The sequence below is a fragment of the Lepidochelys kempii genome, chromosome 4 (genome assembly GCF_965140265.1).
Source record: "Lepidochelys kempii isolate rLepKem1 chromosome 4, rLepKem1.hap2, whole genome shotgun sequence".
NCBI lineage: Eukaryota > Metazoa > Chordata > Testudines > Cheloniidae > Lepidochelys > Lepidochelys kempii.
In genome coordinates, this window is record NC_133259.1 from 70,840,587 (window position 1) to 70,858,596 (window position 18,010).

Genomic DNA, 18,010 nt, shown 5'->3' on the forward strand with positions numbered 1-18,010 from the left:
CCTAGGAACGATGGGCAGCTGAGAATAGCCATAGCCTAGACCCTCTTCCCAGCATTTGGCCATTTCTCCCCCACACTAGGGGCCACAAGTGTGTGTGTGTGTGTGTGAGGGGAGCAGGGTGTAGAGCCATTCTGCTAGCTCTCTGACATGTGGGAGAACTTCATGCCGAACTACAGATGGAGCAGAAAATCAGATCCCAACTCATAACTGGAGGTTCTGTATGCAGGCTGAGGAACACAGCTTATGCTGCAATGTTGTTACATGGGATCTCATAGAATCATAGAATATCAGGGTTGGAAGGGACCTGAGGAGGTCATCTAGTCCAACCCCCTGCTCAAAGCAGGGCCAATCCCCAATTAAATCATCCCAGCCAGGGCTTTGTCAAGCCTGACCTTAAAAACTTCTAAGGAAGGAGCTTCTACCACCTCCCTAGGTAACGCATTCCAGTGTTTCACCACCCTTCTAGTGAAAAAGTTTTTCCTAATATCCAACCTAAACCTCCCCCACTGCGACTTGAGACCATTACTCCTTGTCCTGTCCTCTTCCACCACTGAGAATAGTCTAGAACCATCCTCTCTGGAACCACCTCTCAGGTAGTTGAAAGCAGCTATCAAATCCCCCCTCATTCTTCTCTTCTGCAGACTAAACAATCCCAGTTCCCTCAGCCTCTCCTCATAAGTCATGTGTTCCAGACCCCTACTCATTTTTGTTGCCCTTCGCTGGACTCTCTCCAATTTATCCACATCCTTCTTGTAGTGTGGGGCCCAAAACTGGACACAGTACTCCAGATGAGGCCTCACCAATGTTGAATAGAGGGGAGCGATCACATCCCTCGATCTGCTCGCTATGCCCCTACTTATACATCCCAAAATGCCATTGGCCTTCTTGGCAACAAGGGCACACTGCTGACTCATATCCAGCTTCTCGTCCACTGTCACCCCAGGTCCTTTTCCGCAGAACTGCTGCCTAGCCATTCGGTCCCTAGTCTGTAGCTGTGCATTGGGTTCTTCCGTCCTAAGTGCAGGACCCTGCACTTATCCTTATTGAACCTCATCAGATTTCTTTTGGCCCAATCCTCCAATTTGTCTAGGTCCCTCTGTATCCTATCCCTGCCCTCCAGCGTATCTACCACTCCTCCCAGTTTAGCATCATCTGCAAATTTGCTGAGCGTGCAATCCACACCCTCCTGTAGATCATTATGAAGATATTGAACAAAACCGGCCCCAGGACTGACCCCTGGGGCACTCCACGTGACACCGGCTGCCAACTGGACATGGAGCCATTGATTGCTACCCATTGAGCCCGACAATCTAGCCAACTTTCTATCCACCTTATAGTGCATTCATCCAGCCCATACTTCTTTAACTTGCTGACAAGAATACTGTGGGAGACCGTGTCAAAAGCTTTGCTAAAGTCAAGAAACAATACATCCACTGCTTTCCCTTCATCCACAGAACCAGTAATCTCATCATAGAAGGTGATTAGATAGGTCAGGCATGACCTTCCCTTGGTGAATCCATGCTGACTGTTCCTGATCACTTTCCTCTCATGTAAGTGCTTCAGGATTGATTCTTTGAGGACCTGCTCCATGATTTTTCCGGGGACTGAGGTGAGGCTGACTGGCCTGTAGTTCCCAGGATCCTCCTCCTTCCCTTTTTTAAAGATTGGCACTACATTAGCCTTTTTCCAGTCATCTGGGTTTTCCCCGTTCGCCACGAGTTTTCAAAGATAATGGCCAATGGCTCTGCAATCACAGCCGCCAATTCCTCTAGCACTCTCGGATGCAACTCGTCCGGCCCCATGGACTTGTGCACGTCCAGCTTTTCTAAATAGTCCCTAACCACCTCTTTCTCCACAGAGGGCTGGCCATCTACTCCCCATGTTGTGATGCCCAGCGCAGCAGTCTGGGAGCTGTCCTTGTTAGTGAAGACAGAGGCAAAAAAAGCATTGAGCACATTAGCTTTTTCCACATCCTCTGTCACTAGGTTGCCTCCCTCATTCAGTAAGGGGCCCACACTTTCCTTGGCTTTCTTCTTGTTGCCAACATACCTGAAGAAACCCTTCTTGTTACTCTTGACATCTCTTGCTAGCTGCAGCTCCAGGTGCGATTTGGCCCTCCTGATTTCATTCCTACATGCCCGAGCAATATTTTTATACTCTTCCCTGGTCATATGTCCAACCTTCCACTTCTTGTGAGCTTCTTTTTTATGTTTAAGATCCGCTAGGATTTCACCATTAAGCCAAGCTGGTTGCCTGCCACATTTACTATTCTTTCAACTCATCGGGAAGGTTTGTCCCTGTAACCTCAACAGGGATTCCTTGAAATACAGCCAGCTCTCCTGGACTCCTTTCCCCTTCATGTTAGTCCCCCAGGGGATCCTACCCATCCGTTCCCTGAGGGAGTCGAAGTCTGCTTTCGTGAAGTCCAGGGTCCGTATCCTGCTGCTTACCTTTCTTCCCTGTGTCAGGATCCTGAACTCAACCAACTCATGGTCACTGCCTCCCAGATTCCCGTCCACTTTTGCTTCCCCCACTAATTCTTCCCTGTTTTTGAGCAGCAGGTCAAGAAAAGCTCCCCCCCCCCCAGTTGGCTCGTCTAGCACTTGCACCAGGAAATTGTCCCCTGTGCTTTCCAAGAACTTCCTGGATTGTCTATGCACCGCTGTATTGCTCTCCCAGCAGATATCAGGAAAATTAAAGTCACCCACGAGAACCAGGGCGTGTGATCTAGTAGCTTCTGCGGGTTGCCAGAAGAAAGCCTCATCCTACTAAATCCTGGCTCACGTTAAGCGATCATGAATAGTTAGATGATCTTCAATAGAACTGTGGGGAAAATCTGATGTATTTTTTTCTAAACCTTTTATCATTTTTGTTCCTTTCTGGACTCTCTCCAGTTTGTTCACTTCTTTTCTAAAGTAGGGAGCCCAGGACTGAACACAGTACTCCAGCTGAAGCCTCAACAGCACTGGATAGAGCTCTCCTATTAATACAACCCAGAATATTAGGCTTTTTAGCAACTTCATCACATTGTAGGCTAACATTCAATTTGTGATCCACTATAAGCCCCAGATCATTTTGTAGTTGTGCATTTGATTTTTTTTCTTCCTAAGTAAAGTGCTTTGCACTTGACTTTTTTGTATTTTATCTTGTTGATTTAAGAGAAATTCCCCAGTTTATCACAGTAGTTTTGAATTCTAATCCTGTCCTCCTGAAGTGCATGTGACTCCTCCCAGCTTGCTGTCATCTGAAAAATTTATAAGCATACTCTCTGCCTCCTTATCCAAGTTATTTAATTAAAATATTGACTCATACCAGACCTAGGACTGTCCCCCATGGGACCCCACTAACTACCCACTCCCAGTTTGACAGTGAGCCATTGATAAATACTCTGAGTATAGTCTTTCAACCAGTTGTGCACCTTCCTTGTACACAACTGTAACTTGTAACAGTCCTTGTAACTTCATCTAGAACACATTTCACTAATTTGTTTAAGAATGTCATGTGGGACTGTGTCAAAGCTTTACTAAAATCAAGATATCATACCATGTCCCATCTAACCACCAGGCCAGTAACTTTGTCAAAAAGGGAAATTAGGTTGGCTTGGTGTGACTTGTCCTTGACAAATCCATGTTGGCTGTTGTTTTCATGTAATTATCCTCTAGATTCTTACAAATTGATTGCTTAAGGATTTGTTCCAGTGTCTTTCTAGGTATTGAAGTTGGACTGACTGGTCTATAATCCCCTGGATCCTCTTCATTTCCCTTTTTAGATATAGGTACTATGTTTTCCTTCTCCAGTCTCCCTGGACCTCTTGTCCTTCATGAATTCTCAAATACAATTTATAGTTCCAAGATTGCTTCAGCTAGTTCTTCACCTTAGGGTGAATTTCATCAGGCTCTGCCTGCTTGAATACATCCAACATAGCTAAATATTCTTTAACTTGTTCCTTCTGTATTTTGGCTCATGTTTCTTCCCTCTTGTTAATATTTACTGTGTTGTGTCTGTTGACAATTTACCTTTTTAGTGATGATAGAAGAAAAATCAGCATCAAACACCTCAGCGTTCTTGATGTCCTCTGTTGTTACTTCTCCTTCACTACTAAGTAGAGGATCTACACTTTCCTTTGTCTTTCTCCTGCTCCTATTTATAGAACCTCTTCTTACTTCCTTATATGTCCCTTGCTAGGTGTAAGTCATTTTGTGCCTTAGCCTTTCTGATTTTGTCCCTACATGTTTGTACTCATATCACAATTCAGAATAAGTGCACCTGTATTCCTCCTCTGTGATCCCTTGAGAGTACCTACTTGAGGCTCCCAACTCCTCAGCCTTCACCATTCTTGGGCAAAGGTCCATATCTCTCTCCTGACCTGTACTGATCCCAGCAAGCCAGGCTGCTTAAATAGGCTAGTGTCTGTGCTTTGCTTTTTCTTTTGAAGGCTATGAACATCTGTAATTGCTAGCCATTACAAGCTACCACACAGCTCTTTCTAAAAAAACATGTTTATTCTTATGGTGAAAGCATTAAAGAGAAAACATATTAAAAACAGTAAAAGAATCTACACACATGCTAATAAGCTTATCGGAGATCACACCTTTCCCCCAACACCTCCGCAAACTCCCACAGGATTCCCACCTTTCAAATCCCACCACGAGTTTTTTCTGTGGTTACAAGTTCACAACAGGTTTAGCTCGGAACCAGAACAACCATGAATAGTGCAGTTCATCATTTATACAGCTTGTGCCTTGATCTTGGCCTCATGCAACATGTGATCACCAGACAAAGGCCCACTCTTCCAAAGGCTAGTTTTTTGCATAACTGGGAATGGAGAATTTGTATTCACCTCTCCCTAAATATTGCCCAGGAAATAGTTCACATCTATTGTCCTAAAAGACTATTCTTGTTGCCACATCCGGGTAAATACAGGTGTGTTAGTTTGATGTCTGTAGTATGCAAGGTCTTGGAAAAAAATTTGAAGGAGAAAGTAGTTAAGGACATTGAGGTCAGTGGTAATTGGGACAAAATACAACATGTTTTTTCAAAAGGTAGATCATGTCAAACCAACCTGATCTCCTTCTTTTGAGAAGGTAACAGATTTTTTAGACAAAGGAAACACAGTGGATCTAATTTACCTCATTTCAGTAAGGCATTTGATAGGGTTCCACGTGGGGAATTATTAGCTACATTGGAAAAGATGGGGATCAGTATGAAAACTGAAAGGTGGATAAGGAATTGGTTAAAGGGGAGACTACAGCGGGTCACACTGAAAGTTGAACTGTCAGGCTGGAAGGAAGTTACTAGTGGAGTTCCTTAGGTATCGGTTTTGGGACCAATCTTATTTAATCTATCTATTACTGACCTTGGCACAAAAAGCGGGAATGTGCTAATAAAGTTTGTGGATGACACGAAGCTGGGAGGTATTCCCAATACAGAGAAGGACCGGGACATCATACAGGAAGATCTGGATGATCTTGTAAACTGGAGTAATAGTAATAGGATGAAATTCAATAGTAAAAAGTGCAAGGTCATGCATTTACGGATTAATAACAAGAATTGTTTGTTATAAACTGGGGACACATCACTTGGAAGTAACAGAGGAGAAGAAGGACCTTGGAGTATTGGTTGATCACAGGATGACTATGAGCCGCCAATGTGATATGGCAGTGAAAAAAGCTAATGTGGTCTTGGGATGCATCAGGCGAGGAATTTCCAGTAGAGATAAGGAGATGTTAGTACTGTTATAGAAGGCACTGGTGAGACCTCATCTGGAATACTGTGTGCAGTTCCAGTTTCCCATGTTTAAGAGAGATGAATTTCAACTGGAACAGGTACAGAGAAGGGCTACTAGGATGATCCAAGGAATGGAAAACCTGTCTTATGAAAGGAGACTCAAAGAGCTTGGCTTGTTGAGCCTAACCAAAAGAAGGCTGAGGGGAGATACGATTGCTCTCTATAAATATATCAGAGGGATAAATACCATGGAGGGAGGAGAATTATTTAAGCTCAGTACCAATGTGGACACAAGAACAAATGGATATAAACTGGCCATCAGGAAGTTTAGACTTGAAATTAGACAAAGGTTTCTAACCATCAGAGGAGTGAAGTTCTGGAACAGCCTTCCAAGGGAAGCAGTGGGGGCAAAAGATATATCTGGCTTCAGGACTAAGCTTGATAAGTTTATGGAAGGGATGATATGATAGGATAGCCTAATTTTGGCAATTAATTGATCTTCGAATATTAGCAGTAGATAGGCCCAATGGTCTGTGACGGGATGTTTGATGGGGTGGGATCTGAGTTACTACAGAGAATTCTTTCCTAGGTATCTGGCTGGTGAATCTTGCCCACATGCTCAGGGTTCAGCTGATCGCCATATTTGGGCTGGGAAGGAATTTTCCTCCAGGGCAGATTGGCAGAGGCCCAGGGGGGTTTCACCTTCCTCTGCAGTGTGGGGCACGGGTCACTTGCTGGAGGATTCTATGTACCTTGACGTCTTTAAACCATGATTTGAGGACTTTAATAGCTCAGACATAGGTTAGGCATTTGTTACAGGAATGGGTGGGTGAGATTCTGTGGCCTGAGTTGTGCAGGAGGTCAGACTAGACCACCATAATGGTCCCTTCTGACCTTAAGGCCTATAATTCTGTGATTCTTCAGTACAGATTTTTGATCATCCAGACCCATAATAACTTTTGCTTTTAATACAATGAAATTCAAGGATACTTCAACTTAATTCATTAAGGTTTTCCAATAATATTTCAGGAAACTACTATATCTGCCACATGAACCTGAGCAAATTGTCCTTGTTTCTTTTTTGTAGGATAGAATTTTTTATTTTTGTTTAAAGTCATTAAAGAGCTGTTGGGGCAATACTGACCTTTTAGAATTTTTCCTTGACATGAGGTTAAAAGTCAGTTTTCATCAGTCTTAAAATCATATTCCATTAATTTGTGTGTAACTGGATGTGATGGTGCCCCCCATAAGGTTTTATGGAAATATGCTTCTGAATGTATTTATGACATAACTGGAATATGTTTTATGCTACATATACCATGTAACATATCTAGGTAAAGGTTATGATCTACTGAATATATTCATCCTATTTGTATGCATCTGTCATTGTTGTATTTGGAGTTATGAATATTGGCTGTATACTTGTTTGATTTTAAATAGCCTTCGTAAGACATTTGGTCAGCTTGTTTAGAAAGGAATTTGTAAGTTAAGTGCCCAATCAAGAAGCACTTAATGCACAATGGACCTTGGAAAGCTCCAATCCACATAAGACGTCTACATGAGGACGTTCAAGGTAACATGCAGACAGTGGCTGCTGCCTGTAAAAACTGAGTCATGCATGGACATGTGACTTGCCCAGGTGACTTGCCCAAAACTCTCTGTCTTGGAGCTGGACTTTGCATAGGAGAGAGTAGGTGATCTCTACCCACAAGAAAAAGTTTATTTAAGCCCGTGGGAGACCCCTCCATTTTGTCTTCAGCTGGCTCAAGAGACAGCCTCCCCACCCCCAAGGATACCTAAAAGAAACTGGAACAAAGGACAGTAACTATAGGTGGTGTGAGTGATTGCTGGACCCAGACAAGAAGGAGACTAGTCTGTAAAAGAAAGCTTACTGGAACACCACTGAGGGTGAGATTTTGTCTGTATTCAGGTTTCAGAGTAACAGCCACAAGTACTCCTTTTCTGTCTGTATTCAGTTTTCTTACTGTATTAGACTCAGACTTGCACATTTTATTTTACTTTATTTGGTAATTCACTTTGTTCTGTCTGTTACTACGTGGAACCACTTAAATCCTACTGTCTATATTTAATAAAATCACTTTTTACTTATTAATTAACCCAGAGTATGTATCAATACCTGGCGGGGGGGGGGGGGGGGGCGGGGCAAACAGTTGTGCATAGCTCTCTATCAGTGTTATAGAGGGCGAACAATTTGAGTTTCCCTGTATAAACGTTATACAGGGTAAAGTGGATTTATTTAGGGTTTGGACCTCATTGGGAGTTGAGCATCTGAGTGTTCAAGACAGGAACACTTCTTAAGCCACTTTCAGTTTAAGCCTACAGCTGTTAGGGGATGTGGTTCAGACCTGTGTCTGGGTTGCAGCAGGCTAGTGGGTCTGGCTCAAACCAGGCAGGGCACGAGGTCCCAAGCTGGGAGTGCAGGAAAAGCAGGGGCAGTAATAGTCTTAGCACATCAGTTGGCAGCCCCAAGGGGGTTTCTGTGATACAACCTGTCAGACTGGCCTCTTTAAAAAAAATAAAAATAAAAGGAGCCAAGTCCAGGAAACAGTTTTTTCAAATGGTTTTAAAAACTTGTTAAGCAGTATAGAAACAACAAAAGGAAAGGCTTTCCTCAGTTGCTAACAAGGGAAATCTTGGAGATGTCTGCAGTCCTTCAACTCAAGTTTCCATAGCCATAGAATCTGCCCTACTGCAAAATTCCTTCACTCTTTTCCACAGAATTTTGGCTCTGAAATAGTACAAAATTGCAAAAAACGTGCTTTGTGTTCATAAGCAACACTGTGGTGTATGTGGGGGGGCAGGGGAGGGCAGACGGGTGTACATGTACATTTAATTGAATCTAATCCCCTAACCGCTTCTCATTAACAGGTTTCATTAGAGATATTACGCTGTCTGAATGCAATAGTTAGGAAATGGCTCACAAAATCACTATATTTAATTCTCCTCTAGAATGAATGAAGGCATGTAAGATAAAGCCTCAAAAATCACCATGGTATCTTTTTTTCCCCTTAACTGTATTTAACTTGATATAAGGGAGGTGGGGGATCTATACACACAGATTCCAATTATTCTTTTGACAGCATCAGCTATGTGTATATATATTGTGAGGTTTTGTTTGTTTTGTTTTCCTTTCCTGTTAGTTATTTTTGAAGGGTCACCTAGTCCTAACAAAATTCCAGAAAAGGATTTCAGATGGATATAGGCTAACCACCGTATTTACTCATGCATTGGATTAATGAGCTGGAGCTCCAGCTTGTTTGTTACATAGTGTTTGGATTTATATTTACCCTTTTCCTAAATTAATGTCAGTGAATGTATTTATTAAACTATCAGAGGGATAACCGTGTTAGTCTGGATCTATAAAAGTGGCAAAGAGTCCTGTGGCACCTTATAGATTAACAGACGTATTGGAGCATAAGCTTTCGTGGGTGAACACCCACTTCGTCAGATGCATGTAGTGGAAATTTCCAGAGGCAGGTATAAATATGCAAGCAAGAATCAGGCTAGGGATAACAAGATTAGTTCAATCAGGGAGGATGAGGCCCTCTTCTAGCAGTTGAGGTGTGAAGACCAAGGAAGGAGAAACTGCTTTTGTAGTTGGCTAACCATTCACAGTCTCTGTTTTATCCTGAGCTGATGGTGTCAAATTTGCAAATGAACTGAAGCTCAGCAGTTTCTCTTTGAAGTCTGGCCCTGAAGTTTTTTTGCTACAGGATGGCTACCTTTAAATCTGCTATTGTGTGTCCAGTGAGGTTGAAGTGTTCTCCTACAGGTTTTTGTATATTGCCATTCTGAATATCAGATTTGTGTCCATTTATCCTTTTACGTAGGGACTGTCCAGTTTGGCCTATGTACTTAGCAGAGGGGCATTGCTGGCACATGATGGTGTAGATTACATTGGTGGACGTGCAGGTGAATGAACCGGTGATGGTGTAGCTGATCCGGTTAGGTCTGTGATGGTGTCGCTGGTGTAGATATGTGGGCAGAGTTGGCATTGAGGTTTGTTGCATGGATTGGTTCCTGAGTTAGTTACTATGGTGTGGTGTGTAGTTGCTGGTGAGAATATGCTTCAGGTTGGCGGGTTGTCTGTGGGTGAGGACTGGCCTGCCTCCCAAGGCCTGTGAAAGTGAGGGATGATTGTCCAGGATGGGTTGTAGATCACTTATGATGCATTGGAGAGGTTTTAGCTGAGGACTGTATGTGATCATCTGGCTGGGATGATTTAATTGGGTATGGGTCCTGCTTTTGAGCAGGGGGTTGGACTAGATGACCTCCTGAGGTCCCTTCCAACCCTGATATTCTATGATTCTATGATGGCCAGTAGAATTCTGTTGGTTTCTTTCTTGGGCTTGTGTCACAGCAGGAGGCTTCTGGGTACTCATCTGGCTCTATGGATCTGTTTCCTTATTTTCTCATGGGGGTAACATAGTTTTGAGAATGCATGGTGAAGATCTTGTACGTGTTGGTCTCTGTCTGAAGGGTTGGAGCAAATGCGGTTGTACCCCAGCGCTTGGCTGTAGACAATGGATCATGTGGTGTGTCCGGGATGGAAGCTGGAGGCATGAAGGTAGGCATAGCGGTTGGTGGGTTTTTGGTATAGGGTGGTGTTAAAGTGACCGTCACTTATTTGCACCATGGTGTCTAGGAAGTGGACTTCCCATGTAGATTGGTCCAGGCTGAGGTTGATGGTGGGGTGGAAGCTGTTGAAATCGTGGTGGAATTCTTCCAGGATTTCCTTCCCATGGGTCCAGATGATGAAGATGTCATCAGTGTAGCGTAGGTAGAGAAGGGGCATGAGTGGACAAGAGCTGAGGAAGCGTTGTTCCAGGTCAACCATAAAAATGTTGGCATATTGTGGGGCCATGCGGGTGCCCATAGCAGTGCCACTGGTCTGGATATGTATTGTCACCAAATTTGAAATAATTGTGCATGAGGATAAAGTCACAGAGCTCAGCAATCTGTTGTGCTGTGGCATCATTAGGGATACTGTTTCTGACAGTTTGTATTTCATCTGTGTGTGGGATGTTTGTATAGAGAGCCTCTACATCCATGATGGCTAGGATGGTGTTTTCTGGAAAATCACCAATGCATTGTAGTTTTCTCAGAAAATCAGTCATGTCACGGTGATAGCTGGGAGTGCTGGTGGCATAGGGTCTGAGTAGAGAGTCCGCATATCTGGACAGTCCTTCAGTGAGTGTGCCAAAGCCCGACAGTCCCTACATAAAAGGATAAATGGACCCAAATCAGATATTAGGAATGGCAATATACAAAAACCTGTAGGAGAACACTTCAACCTCCCTGGACACACAATAGCAGATTTAAAGGTAGCCATCCTGCAGCAAAAAACTTCAGGACCAGACTTCAAAGAGAAACTGCTGAGCTTCAGTTCATTTGCAAATTTGACACCATCAGCTCAGGATAAAACAGAGACTGTGAATGGCTAGCCAACTACAAAAACAGTTTCTCCTTCCTTGGTGTTCACACCTCAACTGCTAGAAGAGGGCCTCATCCTTCCTGATTGAACTAACCTCATTATCAGTAGCCTGATTCTTGCTTGCATATTTATACCTGCCTCTGGAAAGTTCCACTACATGCATCTGACGAAGTGGGTGTTCACCCACGAAAGCTTATGCTCCAATAAGCCTGTTAGTCTATAAGGTGCCACAGGACTCTTTGCCACTTTTATTAAACTATGTTGTGGTTGCAAGAAAGATCCATAGTACATTAGAATTGTAAATGCTATCAAGTAAAGTAAATGCAAATAATTAACAAGAGTGTGCCTAAATGCAAGTTGGAGACCCCAGCAAACTAGCTGTAGGCTGCAACACTCAATGCTCTCAATGTGGTGTGATCTTATTTAAATTTTATTCAATGAGCCAGAATGACCCCAGATGCAGGGTTTCACAGGAAGGTATGGTCTCAGAGCAGAGTTGTACTTAATTTTGTTAGGGTAATGTACAGCATGGACACCATTTTCTTTTGAAAATGAACTTTTAAATTCTTAGTTCAACACTCATATGGACTGTAAACTGAATCAATCACATGGAATTATTAGAATGCATATCAGTGAACTCAGTGCTTGAGTAGGAACATTTTCACCTACAGAAGTGACAGTTTATCAAGCAATAACTGTGTTCAGTAGTTTTCTCAGTTGTTAACCAATTTTCTCTGTATTATGTTAACAAGTAGAAACTGTCTCTTACCAGAACACTAGAATCTATTATTTTGGTGAAAATACTAAAGTAAGTATCAAATTGCTCCTGGCATTCATCAAAAATCAGTTGCAATGTGAATCTTATGTGAAGGAGCAAATGGTTTCGATAGAAGGGAGATCTGCAATGAATTTCACAATTCTCTTTAATAGTAGAGAACAGATACGTGGAAGGTATGGATTCTAAATAAACATCTTGGGCTTTGTTTTTGCTAAAAACAGTTTAAACACTTCCTCTAGCTTTGTCGTTTCTAAGAATATGCATTTTTAATTAAAAGATAATGGAATGACTTCTTTTCTGACCTCAGTAATACAGACTGGATTGCATTTCCAGTGATAGGTTTGTAAGTTACTTGCCCATACTGTAAGAATTAAGCAATGACCTATATTAGGTCATGTTAGAATTTAAAATCATCATGATAGAAAGGTGGATAAAACATGATGAATTACTTCTGTGAAAGAGATTTTCCTTTCCCTCCTCAACTCGGTTTTCAATCTATTAATAGGTACTCTTAGGACATTTGAAACTACTGCAGTAATTAGAGATACTTGATACTCAATGAATTTGAGTATTAGTTTCCTGTCATCAGAAAATACAGTATGTCAAACAATCAAGTAAAATCAAATAAGAATGACTGATGGATCTAAATCTGGTTGCCAAAATGTTTATGCACATTTCTGACATAAAAACCAAGCAATCAACCATCACTGAGCTAATGCATGCAGCTGTCCTACTTTTTTTTCCTTCCACCTTCCTGTTACATGTAATAAGCTGGGTATGCTTTAGTCTTGTACTGCAAAACCATTGAGTATCACCCATTTTGGGGCTGCCAGTAACACTAAGTGTCTACATCATTAATGGAATAGGACAGAGTCCTGTGTTTATTTAGTTCATATACTTTAAGCATATGAGATTTATAACCATTTTTAGCACAATATAAGATGTTGGAATTGTTGCACTGTTCAGTGGAATGCTTATCAAATGTTGCTTCCCTAGGGTTGCCTTTCAAGCAGATCTTTATGTTTCCATTGATGCACACTTGAAAACATTTGTAAGAAGCATAAATATGAATATGCTTTCCATTTTGCATAACTTTTTGGCTTGAAGCTGCAATTAACAGAACAGACCCACTTTTTACCTTCAATTTAAGTGGCAGTTTTCATATCGGGTAGATAGCAGTAAAAATGTATAATATTCCACTTCACTTGTATTTCCATGTCTACATAATTTCAGAGCAAGTTTTCTTAAATTAAGGGTTCGAAAAAAAATCTCCAGTGGCATTTGAAATTACCTTTTCAGTGCCATATAGCCTGTCAGATTCGGATTTTATTTGCTATCTACTACTTTTATTTAATGATACTTTACCATTTCATTTTTGAGAGCCTTTTCCAAAAAGAGTCCGAGACAAAAAAGTCTTTTACTGTTGGAGGCAGGTGAAATATACTGTAGAAGTAGGGCTCAAAATTGGCTAGCACATGTTGGCACCATTTATCTTTACTGCTTCCACACTTATTACCTGCAAGAGAGCCTTGACAAAGTGGCAGGGAACATTGCTTGGGCTAGTTTCCACATCATGAGGAAATGTGCTGACTGGTGTTCTGTTTTCTCTGACTGTGTTTAGGCAGAGAGCATGAAAACTGTTAACCATTCTGTTCCCTCAGGCAGAGGGGTATGGCTGAGCCTAAGGACCCCAGTAATCTGAGGGCAGGGGGTAAGGTGGAAACTTGGCTTCTAACTGGATGTGGAAAGGGCCATATAGAAATTCCAGCTCCATTATCCAAGGAAGAAAGGATGGGGAGTATGTTATGGTTCACTGGGTAGGAGATAGCATATTGGACAGGGCAGTATGGTCCAGGGGTTAAGATGCAGGACAGTAATCTTAAGACTAGATTTTATATAGTCACCATGGAAATTGTCATGCACGATCTACCTATTCCAGATGAGACCTGTCTCTGAGGGTTTGTCTCTACTTACCAAGGGATTGATGCGTGGCGATCAATCCACTGGGGGTCGATTTAGTGAGTCTAGTGAAGACCTGCTAAATCAACTGTCGATCACTCTTCCATCAACTCTATACTCCCCCGGAATGAGAAGCATAATCCGTCAACCCAGCATGGTGTAAACACTGCAATAAGTCGACCTAAAGTATGTTGACTCCAGCTGCATTATTCCCGTAGCTGGAGTTGTGTAACTTAAGTCAACTTAGTCCCATAGTGTAGACCTGCACTGTGTGTGTCAGTTACAAGTCAGGCCTAGTAGGGGGTACTCAAATCTTTATCTGAAGATTTTGGAAGCATTTCCTGTCAGTTTACTGTGGTCTCTCTTATGTTGCTGTTTGATCCTTTAAAGCAAAAATGTTTTACTATGTGGGTGAAATAATATTCGAAACTGAAAAAAGGGATCAAAGTTTGGTGTGCATGTGATTAAACACAGTGGAAATGTGCTGCTAACCAGTGTATATTCTGAGACAAATTCTGCCCTTTAACTGTGAGACTCTCTGAAATCAGTAGGAATAGCATGTTTGTAAACCGATGGCACAATTGTGTCCTGTGGTGACGACTTAACTCATAACTATATCTCATGACTATAACTTGAAAGGTTATAGCATTCACTACTGTTAAATGTATTGGCCCCGAAAGTGGGGTCGATTAACTGTGCTTGGGCAGGGACCTGAGGCAGTGAAGTGGGAGTAAAAGTAAAGGAGGCTTTATGCCACCTTTTTGAAGCTTCACAATTCTGAGGCTGGCCAACTGACCTCCAACATAAATTACAGTGGCCCTAAATTGTTCTAATTTATAATACACCTAGCTTCCTATGATTCCAAGGAACTGGCCTGACATTTAAGAATAGCCATAGCATAGAAATATTCTCTCCCAACAAACTGAGGGCTGGAATATGTAAGGCCAATATGCCAGCAGTACCTCTTGCCCTCCTCTGGTTCCCACTATACCAGGGCCACATCTACTGGCTTTACAGGCCTTTTGTATTAGTGGAGCAAAGTGAAAGGGCTGGAATAGACCCAAGAATGTGGTCCTTTGTGTGTACCAATAGTTTGCGTTTAAGAGCCCTATGGAGGGGTGCTGAGCACTTAAATCTCCCGTTGTGAGCAATGATTAGTTTAAAAAATTGCTGGACAGCTCTTGAGTTTACGGGGTTGGGAGGTGTTTTGTGTGTCCTGGGTGTTTTGTAAACTGCTCACTTTCAGTGAATCATCTTCCTTCCCTTTACCCTCTTGCTATGAAAAATCCATGGGAGTGAGAAATACAAGGCTGAAGAAGTGGTACAGTTTTACTGTTGTTGTGTGGCTGTTAGTCATTTAGTCGAGAAAGAAATGGTGTAGCTTTCTTGCTAAATTTTCAGGTCCAGCTAGACTTGATTTACTGCATGTGGAGTTCAATATGTGCCTTGTATTAGCCAAATACCTTGCAGACAAGAATGGCAGACTCAAAAAGCAGTGCTACAAAATATTTAATCTCCTTTACAGTTGTATTGCTGTACAATACCTGGTACAAAATTAAACTTGTTAGAAACCAATTTTATATTAACTTTCAGTTAAAAGGATGCCTCAATTCCTGTATTAGATCATAAATGCCTCTATGCTTTAATAATAAAAATCATTCCCTTCCTTTTCTACAGACATTTCCACTGGGCCTGGGAGATGGACAACTCTATACCTGGACAGATGGCTTGAAAAGAAAGGACTGGCATAACTATGAAAGTATTCAGAAAGATGCTATGCGTACAGGTATGGTGCTCAAAGTAAATGTAAATCTTTCACTCGTTTTTCCAGTGAGGCATTTTTCCATTAGAGTATTTGCAGATGCTAGCTTTCTGATGTTTGCTCACATTTCACTGCACTATCTCATCAGGACATGAGATTTCAAGTTGAGATTTTTTGGCCAACTAGAAATAATACCTTGACTGGCAGAATAGGTAGGTGAAAAGAAAAAAAGGTTTTACTAGCCCTTATATAGTAGTTGCATCTTTATCATGCTAGCTATAAGTGAAAATGATTTATTCTGTTCTTTTTTTAAACCGCTCTTGAAATCATAATTAAATAGACTAGGAGTCATGCTTTCAAAAAAAAAAAAAAAGAGAGAGAAAAAAAGATGCTTTACTTTACAAAATCATTGTTGTTGGAAGGTCAGTTCTCACCCAGTATCAAGAACCTCAAGGTTCTATTGGGCACAAAGGAATCCAAATAAGTTCTAAGCCTACTAATATGTTAGTAACACTGACTCTACTTGTGGTCTTAGTCTGTCTCATTTATTCTGGCCTTCAGATCACAATGAGATCTAATAGTATGATAACCCTTGTTATATGGCTTTATACCACAAATGGAGGAAAAATGTCAGTGGTATTCCTTGAAGTGCTCCTCCCTCCCACTCATAAACACAGGAATATGCTCCAATTTACCACTTTTTTGTTGCTTAATGTAATTTATAACTACCCTATATGAAAGGGGTTAAATTAAAAGGAGTACTAGAATCACAGAAATTTAGGGCTGGACAGGTCCTCGAAGTCATGTCCAGCTCCCTGTGACAAGGCAGGACCAAGTAAACCTAGTCCATCTCCAACAGGTGTTTTGTCCAACCTGTTCTTTAAAACTTCCAAAGGCAGGGATTGTACAGCCTCCCTTTGGAGGGCTATTCCAAAGCTTAATTACTCTTAGTGTTAGAAAGTTTTGTCCTAATAGCTTACCTAAATCTCTCTTGTTGCAGATTAAGCCATTACTACTTGCCCTACTTTCAGTGGACATGGAGTATGGTTGATCACCATTCTCTTTATAACAGCCCTTAACATATTTTGAAGGCTGTTATCAAGTCTCACCACTTTTCTCAAGTCTAAATATGCCCAGTTTTTTAACCTTTCCTCATAGGTCAGGTTTTTAAACCTTTTAAACATTGTTGTTGCTCTCCTCTGGACAATCTCCAATTTGTTCACATCTTTCCTCAAGTCTGGTATGCAGGATTGGACACAGTACTCCATCTGAGGCCTCACCAGTGCCAAGTGGAATGGAATAATTACCTCCCATGTCTTACTTACAACATTCTTGTTAATACATCCCAGAATATTAGACTTTTTTTTTTTTTGGAACTACATCATGTTGTTGATTCGTGCAATTTGTGATCCTCTCTAACCCCAAGATACTTTTCAGCAGTAGTACTGCCTAGCCAGTTATTGCCCATCTTGTAGCTGTGCATTTGTTTTTTTCTTCCTAAGTATGTTACTTTGCACTTGTCTTTATTGAATTCATATTGTTGATTTCAGACCGATTCTCCAGTTTGTCAAAGTTTTGAATTCTAATCCTGTCCTCCAAAGTGCTTGCAGTTCTTCCCAGTTTGGTGTCCTCTGCAAATTTTGAAATTTGATAAGCATTTTATCCAAGTCATCAGTGAAAATATTTAATAGTACCAGACCCAGGATTGACTCCTGTGGATCCCTATTAGATGCACCATCCCAGTTTGAAAGTGAACCATTGATAATTAACTACTCTGAGTATGGTCTGTCAACCAATTGTGCACCCACCTTATAGTAATTTTATCTAGGCAGCATTTCTCTAGTTGATTTATAAGAATGTCATGTGGGACTGTGACAAAAACCTTATTAAAATCAAGATCTCTTCCACTGTTTCCCCTATATCCACTAGGTCACTAACCCTGTCAAAAAGGTGAGGAGCAATAGTCAAATCCTGCCCTTATCAGAAAAGTGGTTGAAAGTCCATATGCTGTGGCAGTTTGGCTTCTGTGAAATGAGTTTTGTTGTCTGAATTAAGTTGCCAATGTTCAGTGTCCACATCCCAGAAAGTACCGTTACAGCTTATTCTAATTGACAGTGTTGTTAGGCTCAGTAACTGATCTTGCAAGGTTCTGAGCACTCACTGCAATCCAGTAAAGCATTTAAATGTGCTTAATTTTATAATCTCACTGGCTTTTTTTTATCAAGTGCAACACCGCTTCTAAAAAAAATTATCCTCTAATCTCCCCATGTATGTCCTAAGTGAATAGGAGTGGAGCATGTAAAGTTGTTACAGGAAAATACGCAATTGA

The 18,010-nt window shown here is 41.5% G+C and overlaps 1 protein-coding gene across 9 annotated transcripts in view; it reads left to right on the forward strand.

The window, feature by feature from the left end:
- The window catches only part of GALNTL6 (polypeptide N-acetylgalactosaminyltransferase like 6), a 935,384-nt gene that overhangs the window by 349,417 nt on the left and 567,957 nt on the right, over positions 1-18,010 (forward strand). For all 9 annotated transcript variants that reach the window (XR_012158633.1, XM_073341635.1, XM_073341641.1 and 6 more), the window contains one exon: positions 15,597-15,705. Coding sequence is in view for 8 of the 9 variants with exons in the window: in XM_073341635.1 (XP_073197736.1) it covers positions 15,597-15,705 (109 nt within the window). In the remaining variant the exon portion in view is untranslated. The remainder of the gene's footprint in view (positions 1-15,596; positions 15,706-18,010) is intronic.